General features: G+C 29.1%; 1 protein-coding gene across 2 annotated transcripts in view; it reads left to right on the top strand.

Annotated features, from left to right (window-relative positions):
* Positions 1-339: 339 nt before the first annotated feature.
* Positions 340-19,540, top strand: part of LOC130667696 (POU domain, class 2, transcription factor 3-like) — a 270,847-nt gene continuing 251,646 nt past the window's right edge. The window contains exon 1 of one of the 2 annotated variants that reach the window (XM_057469483.1): positions 340-2,481. In XM_057469483.1, coding sequence (XP_057325466.1) covers positions 1,866-2,481 — 616 coding nt within the window. In that variant the 5' untranslated portion in view covers positions 340-1,865. The remainder of the gene's footprint in view (positions 2,482-19,540) is intronic. The other variant, XM_057469482.1, reaches the window with a different exon arrangement.

Genomic DNA, 19,540 nt, shown 5'->3' with positions numbered 1-19,540 from the left:
GAACGACACTGCTCGGTTTTCTAGTTTAGTCCATGGTCTATCGTTCGTGAAGTCCACGAGGAAAAAAGCAGCGCGTGTGACTCGCGGTCGCGAAATGTTCGCCGTAGGCGTGACCAACTCTGTCCGCGGATCATTCCGATTGGTGGATATTTTCCCCACCGACGCATGTTAAAGTCCCCTCTTTAGTGGACCTGCCAGGATTTTATACCAGACGTAGTATAGCATAATCGCAGCACCAGCAGGGACTACCTATATTCTCAATTCTCTTTTTTTTTCTTTTTCCAACCAGCGACCTAACGACTCCCCCACTTCAGACTTACTGGACGCCCGATGATCGTCTGTGTGCCGGCGGCAGCCTGGACCCTAGTGTAGCTGCACACATGCACGCGACAGCATCTATTCACCACCGCTGCTGCCGCCTCCTGCATCACCATCCTCGATTCTAGGCGCTTACTTACTTACTTCCGTTTCGTTAATAACGGACCGCCTGCAAGTTTTTCTTGAGTAAGTGATTATTATTACCTTCTACGTATTTAACTTTAACTAGATACTGCGTTGTCTTGCTATCGTACCGGACGATTAGTACCAAATATTAACTATCAATATCAGTGATTAAATATCATCTTTAAAAACACCTGACACCAAAGGATTTAAAAACGTTGATACCGGTGATAACTCACGGTGAGGATAAAATAGTGGTAGAATAAAAGAAAGAGGGAGTTAAGTATTGTCATCAGCGCGCGTGCGAGCAACATTTTATTGGCTGGCAGCCAAAGCTTGGTCAGATTGATGGTAGCGGTGTGTCATTTCGGTAGCAGTTCTCAAGCTATAGCTGTGAAACCGAGTACCGCGTGGATTGTGATGGGACGTTGACAGAAATGTGCTTTAATGACAGGTGGTAGTAGTCACGTTGTGAATGTCTTGTGTAGACAGTCGATAATACCTATTTCTTATTATTATAATTATTATTTTGAACGTGAGGTTATTTATTTAGTGTGTTAGTAAATATAACTTTGAGAAGTTGTGAATATATACAAAGGAAGTGAGGGCTATTGAATTACTTTGATAATTAATAAGATTATAATTAACTAGTTGACATTATTGTTCACGTGATGTTGTGTACTTATTTGCCAACGAATAAGGATGACAGTGCGTGGAAAATCGTGCACGTTTTAATTTATCGTGAAACATGAGTGACGTAAAATTTTTAATTCTATTTTCAGTGTTAGGATATTGAAACTTAAAAATCATAGTGATTATTATCATTGTTTATAAAGTGAATATTGATTAATTAAAGAGGAAACTTGAATTATAAAGTGAATAAATGAAATGTACTTCGAAAATTTTTTATTGAGAGAGTAATCAAAACACATTGGATTTTTTTAACCGTGTCTATTTACGGCAACGTTTTGGACTCCAGGGTCGCGGTGGCGGGCACCGGGGTCCTTACTTTTTCCGGTCTGATAACCGAGAAGGGTTTATCACCAGGTGGACAGTCAAAGAATAAGTCTGCAGGGCTGGCGGGACTCGACAGTGAAACGGTGCGCCGGTGGGTCGCAGAAGCTGCCCGATCCGTCCGCCAAATACCTCCGACTGTTCTTGTTCCTTCGAGTTCTCAGAATCAGCTTTTTCAGCTTAATCAGAACTCACAGCAACAGCAACAACAGCAACAACAACAACAGCAACAACAACAACAACAACAACAACAACAACAACAACAACAACAACAACAACAACAACAACAACAACAACAACAACAACAACAACAACAACAACAACAACAACAACAACAACAACCTCCAAGGCGTAAATCTCACGACGCTAGTCCGTCGTCAGTAGTTCCATCATTTGTTTTGCACACGTCAATGACACAAACACCCAGCATGCACTTGTTGGAGAACAACAACCTGATGGAAATTGCAATGGCTCAGCAGCATCAGGCACAACAACAGGCATCCCAACAAAAACAAAAGCAAACAAGTAGTCCAACAAATAATAATACTATTGAAGCTTGGAGATTGATACAAGGTGGTCATCAGTGGTGGAGTCCCCCAAACAGCGTTCATCAAGATCAAGAAATGTCTCCTATACCCCAAGTTAGTCAGGTTCAAAGCATTATTTCTGGGTCACTCAACCAAGTGCAAAGGCTTCAAACCCAACAACAACAGCAACAATCCCAAACGTCACAACAACAATCACAACAGCAACAACCTGTTCAATCTGATGTCGATCAGCCCCTTGACTTTTCTGTTGGTTCTCTTCAACAACAGAGGCTACATTCTCGTGCTAAAACTATTCACGAGAAACTTCAAAGCAGAATAAACGATAATAACAATAGCATGGAAAGTACACAGAAGATTGTGGATAAGGGCAACAGTGGACGAAGTAACAGCCCCAGTGAGGCTAGCACCAGCGCCAGTGAAGATGAGGGAGTGTCTACGGGTGGTAGCCCTTCTGGTCCTTTACGGGGTGCTGAAAATGGTGAGTCTTTTATTCATTCATCTCATTCACATTCATTAAACTTACTTTTAGTGGAGACAATAAAAATCACTCTAATAATTGCCAGCAAATTTTTAATATTTATTTTTTTTTAACTCTTAATACTGAATATGTTCTGTCAGTTAAATATTTAATAAACATTCCTGTCAACTAAGTCAATAAATTTTTCAAATTCAATTAAATTAATTAATTAATTAATTATGATTGAGTGAAACTTCATTTGTATTCGATTACTATCATTGACACCTTAAGTAACTTTAATGAAAAGTGATTTTAATGACTTCCATTAAATGATAAAAAATAATTGTTATTTCAATTTTAAGTATTTAAATTACGCTATTGAGCAATACAGCACAAGTTCAACGTAGGTGATAAAATTATAATATTAATTCATTCTATAATCTAATATAATTCTATAATATATAAATCAGGTAATATCTTAATTCTATACTATAAAAAATCGGGACTCAATTCAGAGTGAGTATGGATTTTATTCAAATCCGAATTCACTTCGTCATTAGGAGTTTTTTAAAGAATCACGCTACATACTGAGTGAACAGGAAATTTTGTTTTTTCACCAGTGTAATGTTAATTTGTTTTTAATCTGCATTTACTCCAGACTGAAGTTTTAGATATTAAAGTAAACTTTCCTTCAGAGTAAATTTAACTCCGAAGGGATTAAATAAATAAAAAATGATCTCATCCCAATATACTCCACAAATTTTTTACCGTTAATTATGTTCAACATATTTATTTTCATATCTGAACAATTCCGCGCCTCAATTAGCTCATACGAGTCATATTATAATATGCTACTCATATATATTTCATACTTGTATGAATAAGGGGAGACTTATATAGCTTTAAAGTATATCATTATTGATCATGATTTCAATCATATATTCTTATAAATTACTAATATAAATATAACTGATAATAAGTTTTCATGCTTGACAAAAGACACGCGCTGCTATCAGGCGGATAATATCCAAGCATATAGAAAGAAAAAAAAAAGAAAAATCTCTCATAAAGGCAAATATGATTAAGCAAACAGTCAAGTGTTGATAGTCATTTCTACTAAGTACATAATTAATAAGTGTTAGTAACAATCGGTGTTTATTCCAATAATATACATTGATTATAATTTTATTTAAAATAATAATCACATTTATGTATATATATTTTTTCGATCATGCACATATACTTATAGTATAAATAAATATATTTTTATTTTAAAAAACGATACAGTGCATGAGAAAATAAAATTTTTTAAATTACTGCAAATACTGATACGATATCTAGACACTGTATTAAGTGAATTCTATACATGTATATAAAATAATCATTTAGATAATATAATAATGATATCATTATTGAAACATCAAGTTATACTGTAAATATATATATATATATATATATATATATATATATATATATATATATATATATATATATATATATATATATATATATATATATATAAACGTCATTGTCTTAAAAATTATATTTTTAGTAATGATTTTTGATGTACAAAAAAAAAGTGAGATACTCCGTAAACTTCCGGTTATTGTTTCACAGATTGATAATATTGTGACAAAAACACATAAGCATCAACCATTCACTTTTCAGTCTTTTTAACGGACGTTGTCATTTAAAATATTATTTTTCTTTATTTATTAACCAAAAGTTTATGACTTTTTCATACGGTCTCGTTACAGTGTAATGTGATACATTTTAAACTAATGTTAAAGTATAGTTGACTAATAAATGATGTTTATCATGTAATTAAGTTTGTTTGAACTGTGTTTTATTTTAAATGACTTCAAGATGATCTTAATTCTAAATATGAAATTCTATTGTTTTATAGTGATGTTATAAATATCTTTCATGATATATTTGATAAATATTTATACATTTTTTTTATTTTTTAATAACTTTACACACTTTATTGTGACGTAGGTGACTGGTACAATCGGTTATTCAAATTATTACACTATTATTTTAATAGCGTAGGATATTATTGTACAAGATAATGAACATAATTACTAATATAGTCTATTATAGACATATATATATATATATATATATACATGCATAAAAGAAGGTAATAACCATTCGGTATAATCATATTCGTTGCTTAGTCATCTTATTTTCACGTATTGTATAAATGATTTTAATACACTCTTAAGAGTCTATGATGATTTTGCAAATACAACTAAATTAAAATTCTATCTTTAGATTTTAAAAAAAAACTAAAATACAAAAGAAAAAAATACAAAGATTCAATAAATTTGACGAAATAATGTAAAATAACAGAAGATCATAAAAACATTATTCAATGGTTTAATTTTATTTTAAATCATCTTAATTCTTGATTTCACAGTTTTCGTGTTTTTTTTTTTTTTTTTTTTTTTAGACATATATGTATTTTTTTTTTTCTTATTTGATCATCAATTTTTTTACACTCAAGACGTTATTGACCTGCGCGGCTTTAAGTTTCGCGTCCACGTCACTCGAAAAACCAAGGCTTGGCTATGTCGGAGATAACACGTTAACACATTCGAGCACGAGATTCTACCGGAAGTGTTTGAACATCACACATTATAATATATATATATATATATATATATATATATATATATATATATATATATATATATATATATATATATATATATATATATATATATATATATATATATGTTTGAAGGGAAGCCCAAGATACATGTGTATTTCGGCTCGATGAATAATCTTCCCGTATATTTGGTTATATATATATATTTTACAAAAGAAAGATAGGGCCGTCGGTCTGGACGGTTCTTAAGAAAGGAGTCTCGGTAAAAAAAAAAAGAATAAAGATGACTTGTCGAATATATTTCAAAATGCCTTCTAGACTAGAACTTACTTTTTGGGTTGATAGATCATAGATCATCTACCATCGTACCAGGTAATTAAGCTAACCTGTAATCAGACTGCGCCGACCTACTTATATATTCCCGTTGGTTATATACATAAACTATATAATATAACTACAACAGTCAATTTTTTTTTATTCCGGAAGCTCTTGGTCAAATCTTCAAATTGTCGAATGCTAGCGGCGTTAGTTTTAAGTTTCTCGGTATTTTTACATTTTTAAGTCCATCCTAGGATGGACTCGAGCTCGTACATAAATATATCAAATTTATCAGCAAAATCAATGTGATAGTTGTTCTATTATATACAGAGCACCTGAGGGTTATTTTAAAAGTTCTTGCTTAACTTTTAGCGTGCTCCTGATTTTAAAAATTTTAACAATCTAACCTATATTACATAAGACACCATGAAACTAAAAGGACTTGAAAAAAATATTTATTTTAGATCATAACACAAAAAATCGGATTAAAGAATCATGAATTAATAAATATGTTAGTATACGTGTGGTAGCGATGGGGATGAAAAAAGGGTGAGCTAAAAATACAGAAGATAAGATTTGTGGTATGTGGGTGTTTGCGGTGAACGTGTGGACACAGTAACATGTTGGTATAAAGCAGGTAAACCCGTTGGATAAATTTCACCTTGGATAGGTCAGGTTGGGCAAGGATTCCAACAAGGAACGAATAGGGTCACAAAACGTGCGATGACGAGACAGTAAATAGTCTCTGCCATTGCCCAGAGGCTTATTTTATAAAAATATACATTTTAAATATAAGTTGTTTTAGATAATCTATTAGGAAGTTTCTTATTATCGACATCAATATTCTTAGCAGGATTTAGATCCCTGTCAAAAATTTTCTTGGATTGAGGACAATGAACACCACGAGCCTATGGGTTGTAAACCAGTTTAGTGAATATTACATTTGCTTGCAGACAATGAGTACAAGCCTGTGAACTCCTATGCTCGCCGGCCGATTCAATTCAATATCAAAGTTTTTCTTGGATTATTTGGATAAGCGAATTGTGAGAATATTTTCTTCCAAAGACTTAAAATACATTGCACATCCTGACTCCATCATCATACTGAATTTTAATAATTTGTTCTCTCCTTATTTTCTTATTCTTTATTGGATGGTATTCATTTAGTTTTTGTAATTTATCTTGACGCCCAGCATGATTTCTGTCAATAAACAAATTTTTATTACTTTTTTCAGCTTGTTTATTTCCAACTTTGTTTTGCTCAGCTCTTTTGACATCGGATTTATCGATGTGACGTTGATTACTTTTTGTCATTTTGTTCTTTGTTAATACATGCCAAGTTTCTGCAGATAATGCATGAATTTGACATGTACTCATTATTTTTTTCATATTTATTTCATGTTTTGGATGATGCTTGTTGTCATTGAAATACAAGTATTCAATAACAAATTTTTCAGCTATTGATGAAAATATAAACTTGCCAAATTTTGAACGTGTTAAGCAACTATGCTTATTAAAAATAACTTGCATTTCGTCAAACCTATACTTGATGTATTCTTCAATGTGCTCGACGATAAGTAAAAATTTGTAGCGTTTACATCTCGCTCTGTATTTTTAAAATTCTCAATCTCTTCCTTTTCCATTACCTGTTTTTTGACGGTATCGCTAACAAATTTCATTTTTACTCTGTATCTGTGCCATTCTTGTAAATAATACCGGTGAAATTTTTTCGGCAAGTTGGTAAATTCTTCTTTTCCGTATTTGGACTGTTTATAAACGGCCAACGCTTTGGCCAATCCCGATTTTATTACGTTCTTTTTTCTAGCAATATCCTTTTCTAGTCCCGTTGTTATTGTTGTTGGCATTTTCATTTTTTCATATGTCAGAATAGATACTATATAACCATCGATTAACATGCTGTACGCAGATAATTTGTTTCACATAATCATTTAGTTTTTTAAATCAAACTAATAATACCACATGTCACTTCGTTCAGTGTTTTGGAATTTACAGGAAATTATTTTATTTGTTTCGACTGGTGATTCTATTTCAAATAAAGGTTCCTGGATGTTGCTAGTACTTTTTTTTTTCCCAGATTCTAATTTTCTATCGAATTTCTCATCTTTACGCTTTAATTTGGCAAAGACTTTACCAAAAAACACTTAATTTTGTCACAGCACCGTTCGAATCATCAATAAATAAAATTTATATAAAAAATAAAAAAATTATAAATTGATATTTTTTAAATTAAAGTTCATATTTACCAGAACCAGAACTAATTCTAAGCGTTCGATGGTCCTGGCAACTGATAGTAGGAATAGAATGAGTAAATAGGTTCATGTTGTTGTTGTTGTTGCTGTTGTTCATTTCCACGATTATCTGTTGATAGGAATTTTATATTTTTGTTTTAATCTGGTTTGAATATTAATTATTCATTTTATTATTTGATGAAACAATCATTTAATACTTACCATGATCAGACTATACTCTTAGATCAGGTACACTATACATATTATTTGATGATATGAATCGGATGAAGAAATTAATTGTTTTTGTTTATTTCCGGAATTATCTAGTAATTAAAATTAAGTCAATAAATATTTCTTTTTCTCTTTATTTGTGATGTTTTTCTCAATTTATCTATAAATTGTCTTCTTGAGAAGGTTATTTGCATGTTTAGGTTTCCACTATATTTAAATGGTGTATTACCGTACGATGGACGGTGTGGCTCAATAAGTTATAGATCAAATTGAACGGAATATAGTATAGTGCCGAACAGCTCAACTGGTAGAGCACTCGGCACGATACCGAATTGGTCTGGGTTCGATTCCCAGTTCGGGCTATCTATATTTTTGTCAATTTATCTATAAATTGTCTTATTGAGAAGGTTATTTGCATGTTTAGGTTTCCACTATATTTAAAAAGGAAAAGATTTATTGGTGATGTATTTTTTGCTTTCTGAAATAATTCCTCTTATTTATTCATAATATAAAAATTACACTGTGAGTTATCAATTGTCTATAATGATAAATGATCTGAGAAAAATCACAGCTCACACTGTAATTTTTAAATTCTATATCTTAAGAAGAACTCTAATATACGGAATAGTAATATCAATGATCGAAAATGTAATTTTAACTAAATTCATTTGTAAGAGAGTATTCACATATTGTAAATAAAAATTACAGTTTCGGATAGCAACTTGTAAATTTTAGTCAGTAAGTTTTAAAATTGAAAACTTTATTTTTCAATATTTAATATTTCGCTTCTTGGTATCTCACTAACGCTAAGGCAGTGACCATAAGTCGAATAGCGTCAGGAAGGCATCTTGCCCATAGACTCGAGTAACAAACGGCTACAAACAAGTTTGAACTTGTGCTTTGTGCTTCTGTTTTATAGACAGTTCTTTATTATATGTGATTGCGTTGAGTCATAAATTTTATGTGATTATTTGAATTATTAAATAAAAGTTTACATCGTTGAAATTGATTTTTAATTGGTTGTTTTGTGGTACTATTCATCTACAATAGTTGATATGACTGATTAATATATGGATGAAAAAGCTCAATGTAAGAGAAAACTAAAAAATTATAGTAAAGAAAATTTGCCTTGTATTGTAGCTTTACAACATCAAGTACGTCAATATTAATATTTTTCATCATATTCGGACAATATTTATGAACCGGACATGGGATTAGCTGATTTTGTCACAACTTCTATTGAAGGTTATGAATATTTATTAACACAATTAAATCCGATAATAACTAAAAAACAAAAATTATTGTACTATAGATATAAAAATTTTTATTATATGGATTTAAGAGAAAAAAATAAATATTACTTTATGAAACTGTAATTTTTTAAATCTTAAACTATAGTTATCATTATTTTAAATATCGAATTTCGAAAAAAAAACGAATCTCTTTTGTCGAATGAAACTGTAAAGATTGTAGCTTATATATCATATTTTAGCAATTTCGAAGTATAAATAAAGCAAAACAAATACTTTTTACTATATGAAACTGTAATAATAAAATTTTTTCATCTCAGGAAATAAAATTTAAAGAATTTGTAGAAAAAATTACAGTGCGAGATTGTAATTTTTAGAATACAATTTAAAATTATAAAATCTGTTTACTATAGAGATCTGGACAATATCGAGTGTGAAACTGTAATATTTGTTATGCCTGGGTAAAAGTGTAATTTTTACAGTTTCAAAGTCACAGCGCTTTACTACTATACGAAACTGTAATAAATACTCAGATATGAGTTCAATTTTTCAACTGCTCTTTTTTCCGTGTAAGAATAAGAAAAAACTATGAATTTAATTAACATCCAAAATTAAAATAAAACAAATATTATATATTTCGTTATTTACGTTTTGTAAAGTAAATTTTATAAATCAACAATTATTGTCGTAGCAATAAATAAATGACTCTTGGTTACAGAGCACACATGCTTTTACCAAAATAATTGTTTAGCAATCTAAATCATCGAGTAATTACACGTGAAATTTAATTAAATTTTAATATTATAAAAATTACAAAGAGTAACAATTGAATAACAATTTATTAACAGTCTGAATAAACTAATAACGATTTCCAATAACTAATTGGATTAATACAGCTTTGTTAAGAAAATGTCGTATCTACACTGTAAAAAATTCGCGGAGTGAATGCGGATTAAATCCGGAGTGAATGCGGAGTGAATGAATTTTTAATTATTCACTCCCCTCGGAGTGGAATTCACTCCGCAGGGGAGTTTTCGTGGAGTAGATAATTTTTTATTAATTTAATCCCTCCGGAGTGAAATTCACTCCGGAGCGGAGTTTTGAAAATATTATTAATAAAATACAACTCCACTCAATAAAATCGAAGTAAAAATTCGCGTATTACATTATTGATCAGCTGATATGCACACACATACGCACATACATATTTAGGCACACACGCGCACTCGCACACACACGCACGCACACATTTGCTCACGAGCACACACATTGTTTAGCAGTTTAATATAAATTTATTTAAGTATTAAAACTCCAGACCGGAGTGAATTGGGAGTGAAATAAAATCCGCGTCACTCCGAGATCATTCCGCTAAAAAAAAACTCCCAATTCACTCCGCATGCGGAGTGATTTTTTTCAAAACTCCGGAACTCCGAGTGGCGGAATGAATGCGGAGTGAATTCGGATTTAATTTCACTCCGAATTCACTCCGGATTTTTTACAGTGTAATGTTACGTGTAATGGCAAAAGATCACGTGGCAACCTCTTATCTCTTTCTCACTTTTATTATAGTTTTTTCTACTTACTCTCGTTCACTTTTACCTACACTATACTATTTTGCCTCAGCTCCTTATCAACCTTACTTTTCTTCCATTCCCAATATAGTATAACAGAGCTCTTGTATACTGGCTGTATGTTATTGTCTACTTGGCGGTAGCATCGCCAGTTCCAGGTATACGCTAACCCTTCTCGTCCCTATCGTAATGCAGTACCTTTCCTTAGTCTTCATGTGGCCCACACAAAGCCGACAAATCACCGCGACACGCGACTGACTTTTCTTCTCTTTTTTTAAGCATTCAGGATGTAGGGCTTGACAATACTACCGCCGGATTGCCACGCGCCCAATTCGCTCAGAACACTAGCATCCTCCATAAATATATAACGTTCCCTATTCGCATATATTATTTATTTAATGTGGTATTATTATGCATATTTTATAAGATAATTTTATTTAATACGTCCTCATACTTTGTTTCAAATCCGAATCAACTCCAAATTAGAAGTTAAAGTATTTATAACCTTAATAAGTATCAATAGCTTCTTTAAACTTAAAAATAGAATGGTAATTTTCTGATTTAAAATTGCTAGATTTTATTAAGTGTCTAGAGTGCTAAAAGGGTTTCGTTAGGTCCACTGAAAGATCTTAAATTAAGGAAAAAAGTAAATTAGAATTTAAAGGACTATTCTAGGAGTTGGAGATTGGTCATAAAAAAACGCTTAGGTTTTAATCAGGAATTCAAGAATTTATCCTACCAAATGAGAGTAAATAGTTTTTATAGATTCTGAAAAAAGTTAAATTTTGATTTCTTAAAATCCATACTCCCTAAACATGAATTAGTGAAATAAGTGAATATTCACTAATTCAGAGTGTGAATCGTACCACTAATTCCAAAAAGTAGTACTGTTGGCACTTTGAATTAGTGAATATTCACTTATTTCACTAATTCATGTTTAAAGAGTAAGAGCTAATAAAAGTATAAAGTATAAAAAATATTTATTTAGGTCCACTTAAGAATGTCACGTACTTAAATAGGTCTATCTAAGAATGAGTACTTCAAGCGAATTTAAATTTCGACTCGAGTTTAGTATATATATATAGAAAGGAAATTATTTGCTTAGCAGGAAAATTAATGATTCCTAATTTGTTCTAATATGAATATAAATTTTTAGTAATTAAACTCATATATTCGTTCAAATTGTCGTGCTTTATACTTGTTTGTATAATTGTGATGCATATATGCATTAGTAGTTATGATAAGTATGTATATAATTGTATATTGGTATGCATGATATAAAAAGTGCGGTGAATATCATTTCAAGGACCACAAGAAAGAATATATATATATATATATATATATATATATATATATATATATATATATATATATATATATAGAGAGAGAGAGAGAGAGAGAGAGGGAGAAAGAGAGAAGCTTGAGCATTTGCGAACCGGATAAATGATGGAAATTACCATATTCATTGCATTGTTGGTTCTCCCCGTAACTGCAGGTGAGCCAACGATCCGTATTTGGATATCGCATGCTAATCCTATAAACGGGGGGAATGGATTGCTTCGCTGTCGTTCTTGAGAAAGATAGCTAACACTCACTACTCACTGTTTCTTTAATATATACACCGTATTATTAATAAAATGATGTTTATTTATGTACAAAGAACGTAAAAAAACATTTCGATAATTATTATTATTAGATTTCTATTTTAATAATTTTTATATAGACGTTGGGAAAACTTCTATTGTAATTTGCAATTTTATTAAACCGAAATATAAACATAAGCATACATTTTTTAACTTCCCGCTAAGAAAATCGACGATTTTCGAAAAATTGGGAAGTTATTGTTTTCACCCCGGTTCGCGAAAATCGAAATTTCATCAGATGTCGACGTTTTGAGGTCCTAGGAAGCTATTCTGACTATTTTCAGAATGATGTCCGAGTGTCTGTATGTGTGTGTGTGTGTGTGTGTGTGTGTGTGTGTGTGTGTGTGTGTGTGGGTGTGTGTGACCGGTCTATAACTTTTTAACTAATGAACCGATTTTGATGGTTAAGGCGGCAACCAAAAGAGTATGTTGGCCATCAACTTTCGTAAAAATTTCAGATCATATGATCAAGTAGACTTGAAAATATTGGCGAATTACGAAAAAAAAAATTTTTTTTTCTTTTAGTTTTTTATTGATTTTTTAGAAACGACTTGAACGATTGACTTTAAAATCTAATCAGCTCTAGAACTCACTAAAACGCGTCGATTGCCGCCTTAGCCATCTCAATCGGATAATTCGTTCGAGAGTTATCGCGGGCAAAAGAAATGGTAAAAAACGGTTTTTTGCGAATATCTTCGAAACAACTAAGCCAAACAATTTCAAAATTTTATCAGCTCTAGAACTCAGAAAAATACGCCGATTGCTACCTCAACCATCAAAATCGGTCAATTTGTTCCTGAGATATCGTGGGAGAAAGAAATGCTAAAATCGGTTTTTTTCGAAAACAATGGCACACAAAAGTATTTTCGAGCTCGAAGAGCTCGAAAATGTATTCACAACAATGTTTTCGAGCTCGAGGAGCTCGAAAACGGCGGGAAGTTTTGGGGCTGGCCCGCAGGGTCAACCGATAGACAGCTTTTTTATTTTTTGCTTCTTTTAGCCTCATATTTTGATTTAATATAAAGAGGCGACATTATTATGAAACATGAGCAAAAAATGATGCAAAAGATATTATTGAGAAAAAGGTAAAAAAAAAAAAATTTTCCCTGTCTCTTATTAAATATTAACTTCAATCATCCTATGTTTTCGGTGTCATTATCACAGGTATTTTTTACTTTGTGTACTGTACAAACTGTTCACTCGCGAAGGTATTTAGAATAAGAAATGCATGTTGTTGCGCACCAACGACAGGAATTATGCACATGCAAATATGTTAGATCGAAATCTATCTTGTGAGATTCCACATAAATGTATACAGAGATCAATATTGTATTTTAACGCCGAGTAAATTTATTTTAAAATTGATATCCTTTCTGTCATAGATGAAGAATGTGAGGACACACATGTGTCTTTAGGGAATCTCTTTAGATTCCAAGTTTATTGCGAAAAGATAATTCATTGCTAATCCTTGCAGATAAATATATACATATGTGTGTATATATGTATTGTATATATATTTTATTCAATTCTTTTATGTACCCTTTTGATACGTTCCTCATTGCCACTCGCATTCCAGTACCACAGTTGAGTATAAGAATTGGCCTAATGAGGCATGAGAACAAAAGCCTTCGAGGCCAAGAGTCATGGAAACACCTTCGAACACGATTTGGCAATCATTTGATCATTATTACGTGTTAGTATTTTACTAATCCAAAAGACTTATTTTTATACCTACAATTATTTTAAACACTTAAGTTATTTTTAATTTTATAATAAGAGAACTTTTGTAACATTTGCCTATTCTCATTACTCAAGTATTTTGACTCATCTCACAATAATTTTTTATTCCTTGTATGAATATATTCTTCTCTTCTGTTTTTAGTTTAACAATTTTATTAAAGAATTGTTAAAATGCTATAATTTTAATCTGCATTAGACAAACGATTTATAAATACATATATACAATATATCTTGAGGCAGATAGTATTGCTAAAGTAATTTGAATAAAGTAAACGCCAGGAATGTTAGATATATTATAGATTAACTGTTAGAACACCTGAAGTGTAATGTGTTACGCATATTAGTCCCGATTTAAGTTCTAATTCAGGACCACTGTCTGAATTATGTGTTAACCCTTCATGGTCACATAGAGTCCAAAAGACTCCAGGCCATTTTCGACTCCAAGATTCCTTTTTTGTAGAAAATTTGAAAAGCTAAAAAAAATTTCTTTCCTTTTTTTAGGTAACCCAATATTTACATAGATATTTGCAAGAAATCAATCCCACTTTTTCTTTATAACTTTTAAATTTTCAATGAAATATTCTTCACTTGATTTACTCGAATAAATATATTTTTTCAAAAGCTAAACATTTTAAATACACCTATATTATAGTTAATTTATTATCTAATTATTTGCCACAAGATTTAAGTAAAAATATTAAAAATTCCTATAGAGCCTCGCAGAGCTCTGTGTTTGTTATGATTCGTGCCAGAAGTGTGACTGTTGAAAGTTGAAAGGGTAAAAAAAATGTTTGAATCCTGACTATTTAATCCGCGAAAAAATATTGAAATTTTTAAATACTTTTTAGCATGCGATCTAGAATTTATGTTTCTTTTGAAATATTCTTAAGAATTAAAAAAATTCCTCAAGAGACTTTAAATATGTATTCCCGGGAAAAAATGTTTTTATAAAATTTTATAAAATTTTACAAAATTTTAGTACTAACATTTTATAAAATTTTATAAAATTTTATACTGAAAATGGCCTGGTAAAATTTTATCAAATTTTATAAAGTTTTATAAAATTTTATGAAGTTTTATAAGAATTTATAAAATTTTATGAAACTTTGTAAAATTTCATAAAATTTTACCAGGCCATTTTCAGTATAAAATTTTATAAAATTTTGTAAAATTTTATAAAATGATTTTTTTTTTCCGGGACGGGTCACCCATCCAATTTATGGCCACCCTCGATGCTGTTTAACTTTTGTTATTGAAGAATCGTTGTCTGCTACGCTCGTCTATTGGTCACTTGTAGCTTAGAAATATTCGTGGCTGTATTTATGATTACTCATGAATTCTTATCAGCCATATTTTATAGTATTAATTTATAATAATATATAAAAAAAAGATTTGAATAACTCAACTATCGATTGTTTAATGGACATAAAATTTTAAAATTAATTAAATTTATTGATTTTTAATGATTTATATTTTTGAATTAATGGCGAAACCTTTGAATTTTTCCTTGAGTAATGAAGAATTAATTTTAATTGATAGTTGACAAAATAAAAGTTTAAAAACATTAAATTCAAAATTATCACATTTTGTAATATATATATATAAATATGTAAGAGAAAGGGGCGGCGGGGGTAGGCAAAACGAGGTACTTCTAAAATTTTATGAAAAAAAATTTTTTTTTTTAAATCTATTATAACCATCCCAAAATTACTTTTGTAGATATAATTGAGCATTATTTTGAATTTTTTTTCGTTAAACTTTTTCAAGAATCTAGTGCCGGTCGAAAAACGTTAAAGAATTTTGTATTATGATAAAAACTATTAAAAACTTTTTTATCTTCCTTTGCATCCAATAATTGTGTAAAATATATTTTTTTTTAATGTAAATAACTTACAAAAAATTTTAATAAAATCAAACTTATTCAATATTCAGAATTTGTTTTTTTCTACATTTTTCTGGGGGTACCCTGCATATATTTAGGTAATCAATTATATTTTTGATAATGTAATTTTCATATTTGTTTATCACCATATTTTGCCCACAAAAATGAAATTTTTTTTTTATGGCCATTGAAAATTTTGTCTATTTACTTTGAATTTCTAACAATTTTTATAATCAATTGTAATAAACTTTATAAAATTGTGTGAAATTTTATCAAATTTTACAAAATGCTACCCCACACTAGATGCAATAGTGACATCAAATTCTCTAAAATTTTATGAAATATTATAAAATTTTATATTATTTTATAAAATTTCATACAATTATATAAAATTTTATCTAATTATTACTCCCCTTTTGAGATCTTACTTTATAAAATTGTATAAATTTGTATAAGATTTTATAAGATTGCATATAATTTTATGAAATCGTCTACAACTTTATAAAATTTTATAAAATTTCATCTAAATATTACTTCTCTTCTAAGGACTTACTTCATAAAATTATATAAAATTGTATAAGATTGTACAAAATTTTATATAATTTTATGAAATCGTATAAAACTTTATAAAATTTCATACAATTATATCAAATTTCATTTAATTATTACTTCCCTCACTAAGAAATTACTTTATAAAATTGTATAAGATTGTATAAAAATTTATATAATTTTATGAAATTATATAAAAGTTTATACAATTTTATAAAATCTTATAAAATTTCGTACAATTATATAAAATTTCATCTAATTATTACTTCCTTTTTAAGATCTTGCCATATAAAATTTTATAAATATTTATAAAATTCTATGAAATTTGATAAAATTATATAAAATCATATGAAATTCTATAAAATTTCGCTGTACAGTCTTATAAAATTGTATAAAATTTTATATAATTTTATACAATTGTGTAAAACTTTATAAAATTTTATATAATTTTATACAATTTTATAAAATGTCATACAATTTTATAAAATTACATTCATCTATTACGTTCCTTACTCAGAGCTTACTTTATAAAATTTTATTGAATTTTATAAAATTTTATAAGATTTTATAAAATTGTATAAAATATTATAAAATTTTATAAAATTGTATGAATTTTTATAAAGTTTTGCTGTAAAATCTTATAAAATCTTACAAAATTTTATAAAATTGTATAAAATTTTACATTATTTTATAAAATTTTATAAAAACATTTTTTCCCGGGTTATTAAATAGTCTAGTTGCGGTTATAGAACTTCTTTTAAATTTGACAATTTTTCCTGAGGTATATAATGAAAATTATTTCCTGATACCTATTTATAAATATATACCCGGTATAATGATATTTTTTTTTTCGTAATAATAAACAAAATATCTTAAATAGTAAATAATTTATCAGACAAAAAATAATAAAGTAAATTTCACTTTTTTCCGTATTTAACTGGAAATAAAAGAAACAAATAATGATTTCTTGTAATAAATATATAAAATAAACTATTATTGCTTTAAACATTTTTTAAAATTAATTAAATAAACGAAAGTTTATATTATTCATAAAACTTTTATACAAGAAAAAAAAAAGAAAAAAAAAAAATTTAATTAACAGTTAATTTATTATTGTGATCAATTGCGTATTATACAATTGTTACACTTTATTAAATGTACAAAAATAAGAAAAAAATTAATCAAACAAAAAATAAAAATTCTAAAAGAAAGTAAATTTGGCGTGACAGTACGGAAGTGTTCGCTTGTAAGCTGACTCTCTCATTGCTGCTCACTGTGGTTTTACCCTGACAATGTATACACAATAAGCACATCCTGCATGAATTTCCTTTCTCGCGTCACGGCATTATATTTTACCTTTTACCTTATATTACATTAGTTGACTATTCCATCGTCGCATACCACATGCTCGATATGCAAATTTCACGCAACCGCGACGTCGTAACTTTCTGCGGTGAAAATTATGTTGCTTTTTTTTTGTACAACTCTCTTGCTCTTTTTTTCACACAACGATTACGACCGTTACACACAGACGGATGTGACTTATTACGTCGTAGAAATAGAGAGAGAGAGAGAGAGAAATTTTTTCTTAAGCTAAGGAGAGAGAGAGACCAAAATACGATATTTCAATCGTAGTTATAAAATTAATAGGTGAAGAATTTAATACAGAAAAATGTCTGAGATTAATTAACTGTAGTAAATGTGCATTAGTTACACAATTATTTATTAATAAGATTATACAATACTTTGAATCCTTAATTTTATAAACATATAATTTAATTATAAAAATTAATTTTATAAGCATATAATTTTTTTAATATTACATTTAAATAAAATTGAATTAACATTAAATCTATACTTTCACATATTCACACAATGACTTGCAATTTTCATTCAAATATCAGGTATTTCGAGTTTCGAGGTGTAAAATTTATAATTAAGCAAGAAAAAAAATAAAAAGGAATTGAAGCTTAGATTCAATATAATGAGTTTTTAAATTACCTAAAAAATTTTAAGTATATAATAGAAATGTGAATGGCAAAATATGATTTAACAAAAAAATTAGATAAAAAAACATTCCAAGCATAAAATATTTCATTAGTGATGAGCTGGCTCTCAATTAAGATCTCATTTGTTGTCTCTCGTAGGCATTTATTATTCTTTCCGTAACTTTCGCCGTCGTGAACTTATAAAAAGATAAACTATAACGTACAGTCATCTGTAAAATGAGTGAATGGAAACATATATCATTTTGGAAGCATCTTACACCTCGATCATATATATATATATATATATATATATATATATATATATATATATATATATATATATATATATATAACACAGGAACTTGTATATCTTTTGTATTTAAACTTTTATTTTTATAGATGCTAAACTATTAAAATACTTGTGCATATATATGAATATAAATATCCATATAAATGTATGTAGACAGTCAACTGGATCTTAAGACGAGGGTTTAGTTTTATAATACCAGTGGGTGCCATGCGTGTTCCACATCCTCGCATAATTAAGGTCTAGCCTTAATGTAGTTTTAATAACTGGATAAATAAACATAAGCGCAAGCACGAAGCGTAATTTGAATCCGGATACGGCACGATGAATAGTTTTGATAAAGCACAGTGTAATGCCTCCTCAGAGAGAGTTACATGTCTTACTTCCATCCGTCTTCAAACTTGTCTCGTAATAATAGTATTTTATTATTTTTATATAATTTCATATTTTTTATCATATTTACTATATTTTTACATCATCTAATGAGTATTCTAAGTTATTGTATTAATTTAATTTTATTCATAATTAAAACATATTTTTTTTACTGTCTTTGAATTCTCATAACAATCTACGGATAAGAAGGTCAAAAAATATTACTCCATGGTGGAGCATATTGGAAACGGTCCAATAGAGTGATTTCTTTTTTTTTTCTTGGGAAAAAGATTAACCATGCAAATTTTATGCGACTCGACAATTATTACAATGCGTAAAAGTGATTTCCATCTAAAATTATTGATAC

Source organism: Microplitis mediator, chromosome 5 (assembly GCF_029852145.1).
Source record: "Microplitis mediator isolate UGA2020A chromosome 5, iyMicMedi2.1, whole genome shotgun sequence".
NCBI lineage: Eukaryota > Metazoa > Arthropoda > Insecta > Hymenoptera > Braconidae > Microplitis > Microplitis mediator.
Note: the sequence above shows the minus strand (reverse complement) of the source record. Positions and strands in the feature narration are given on the sequence as shown.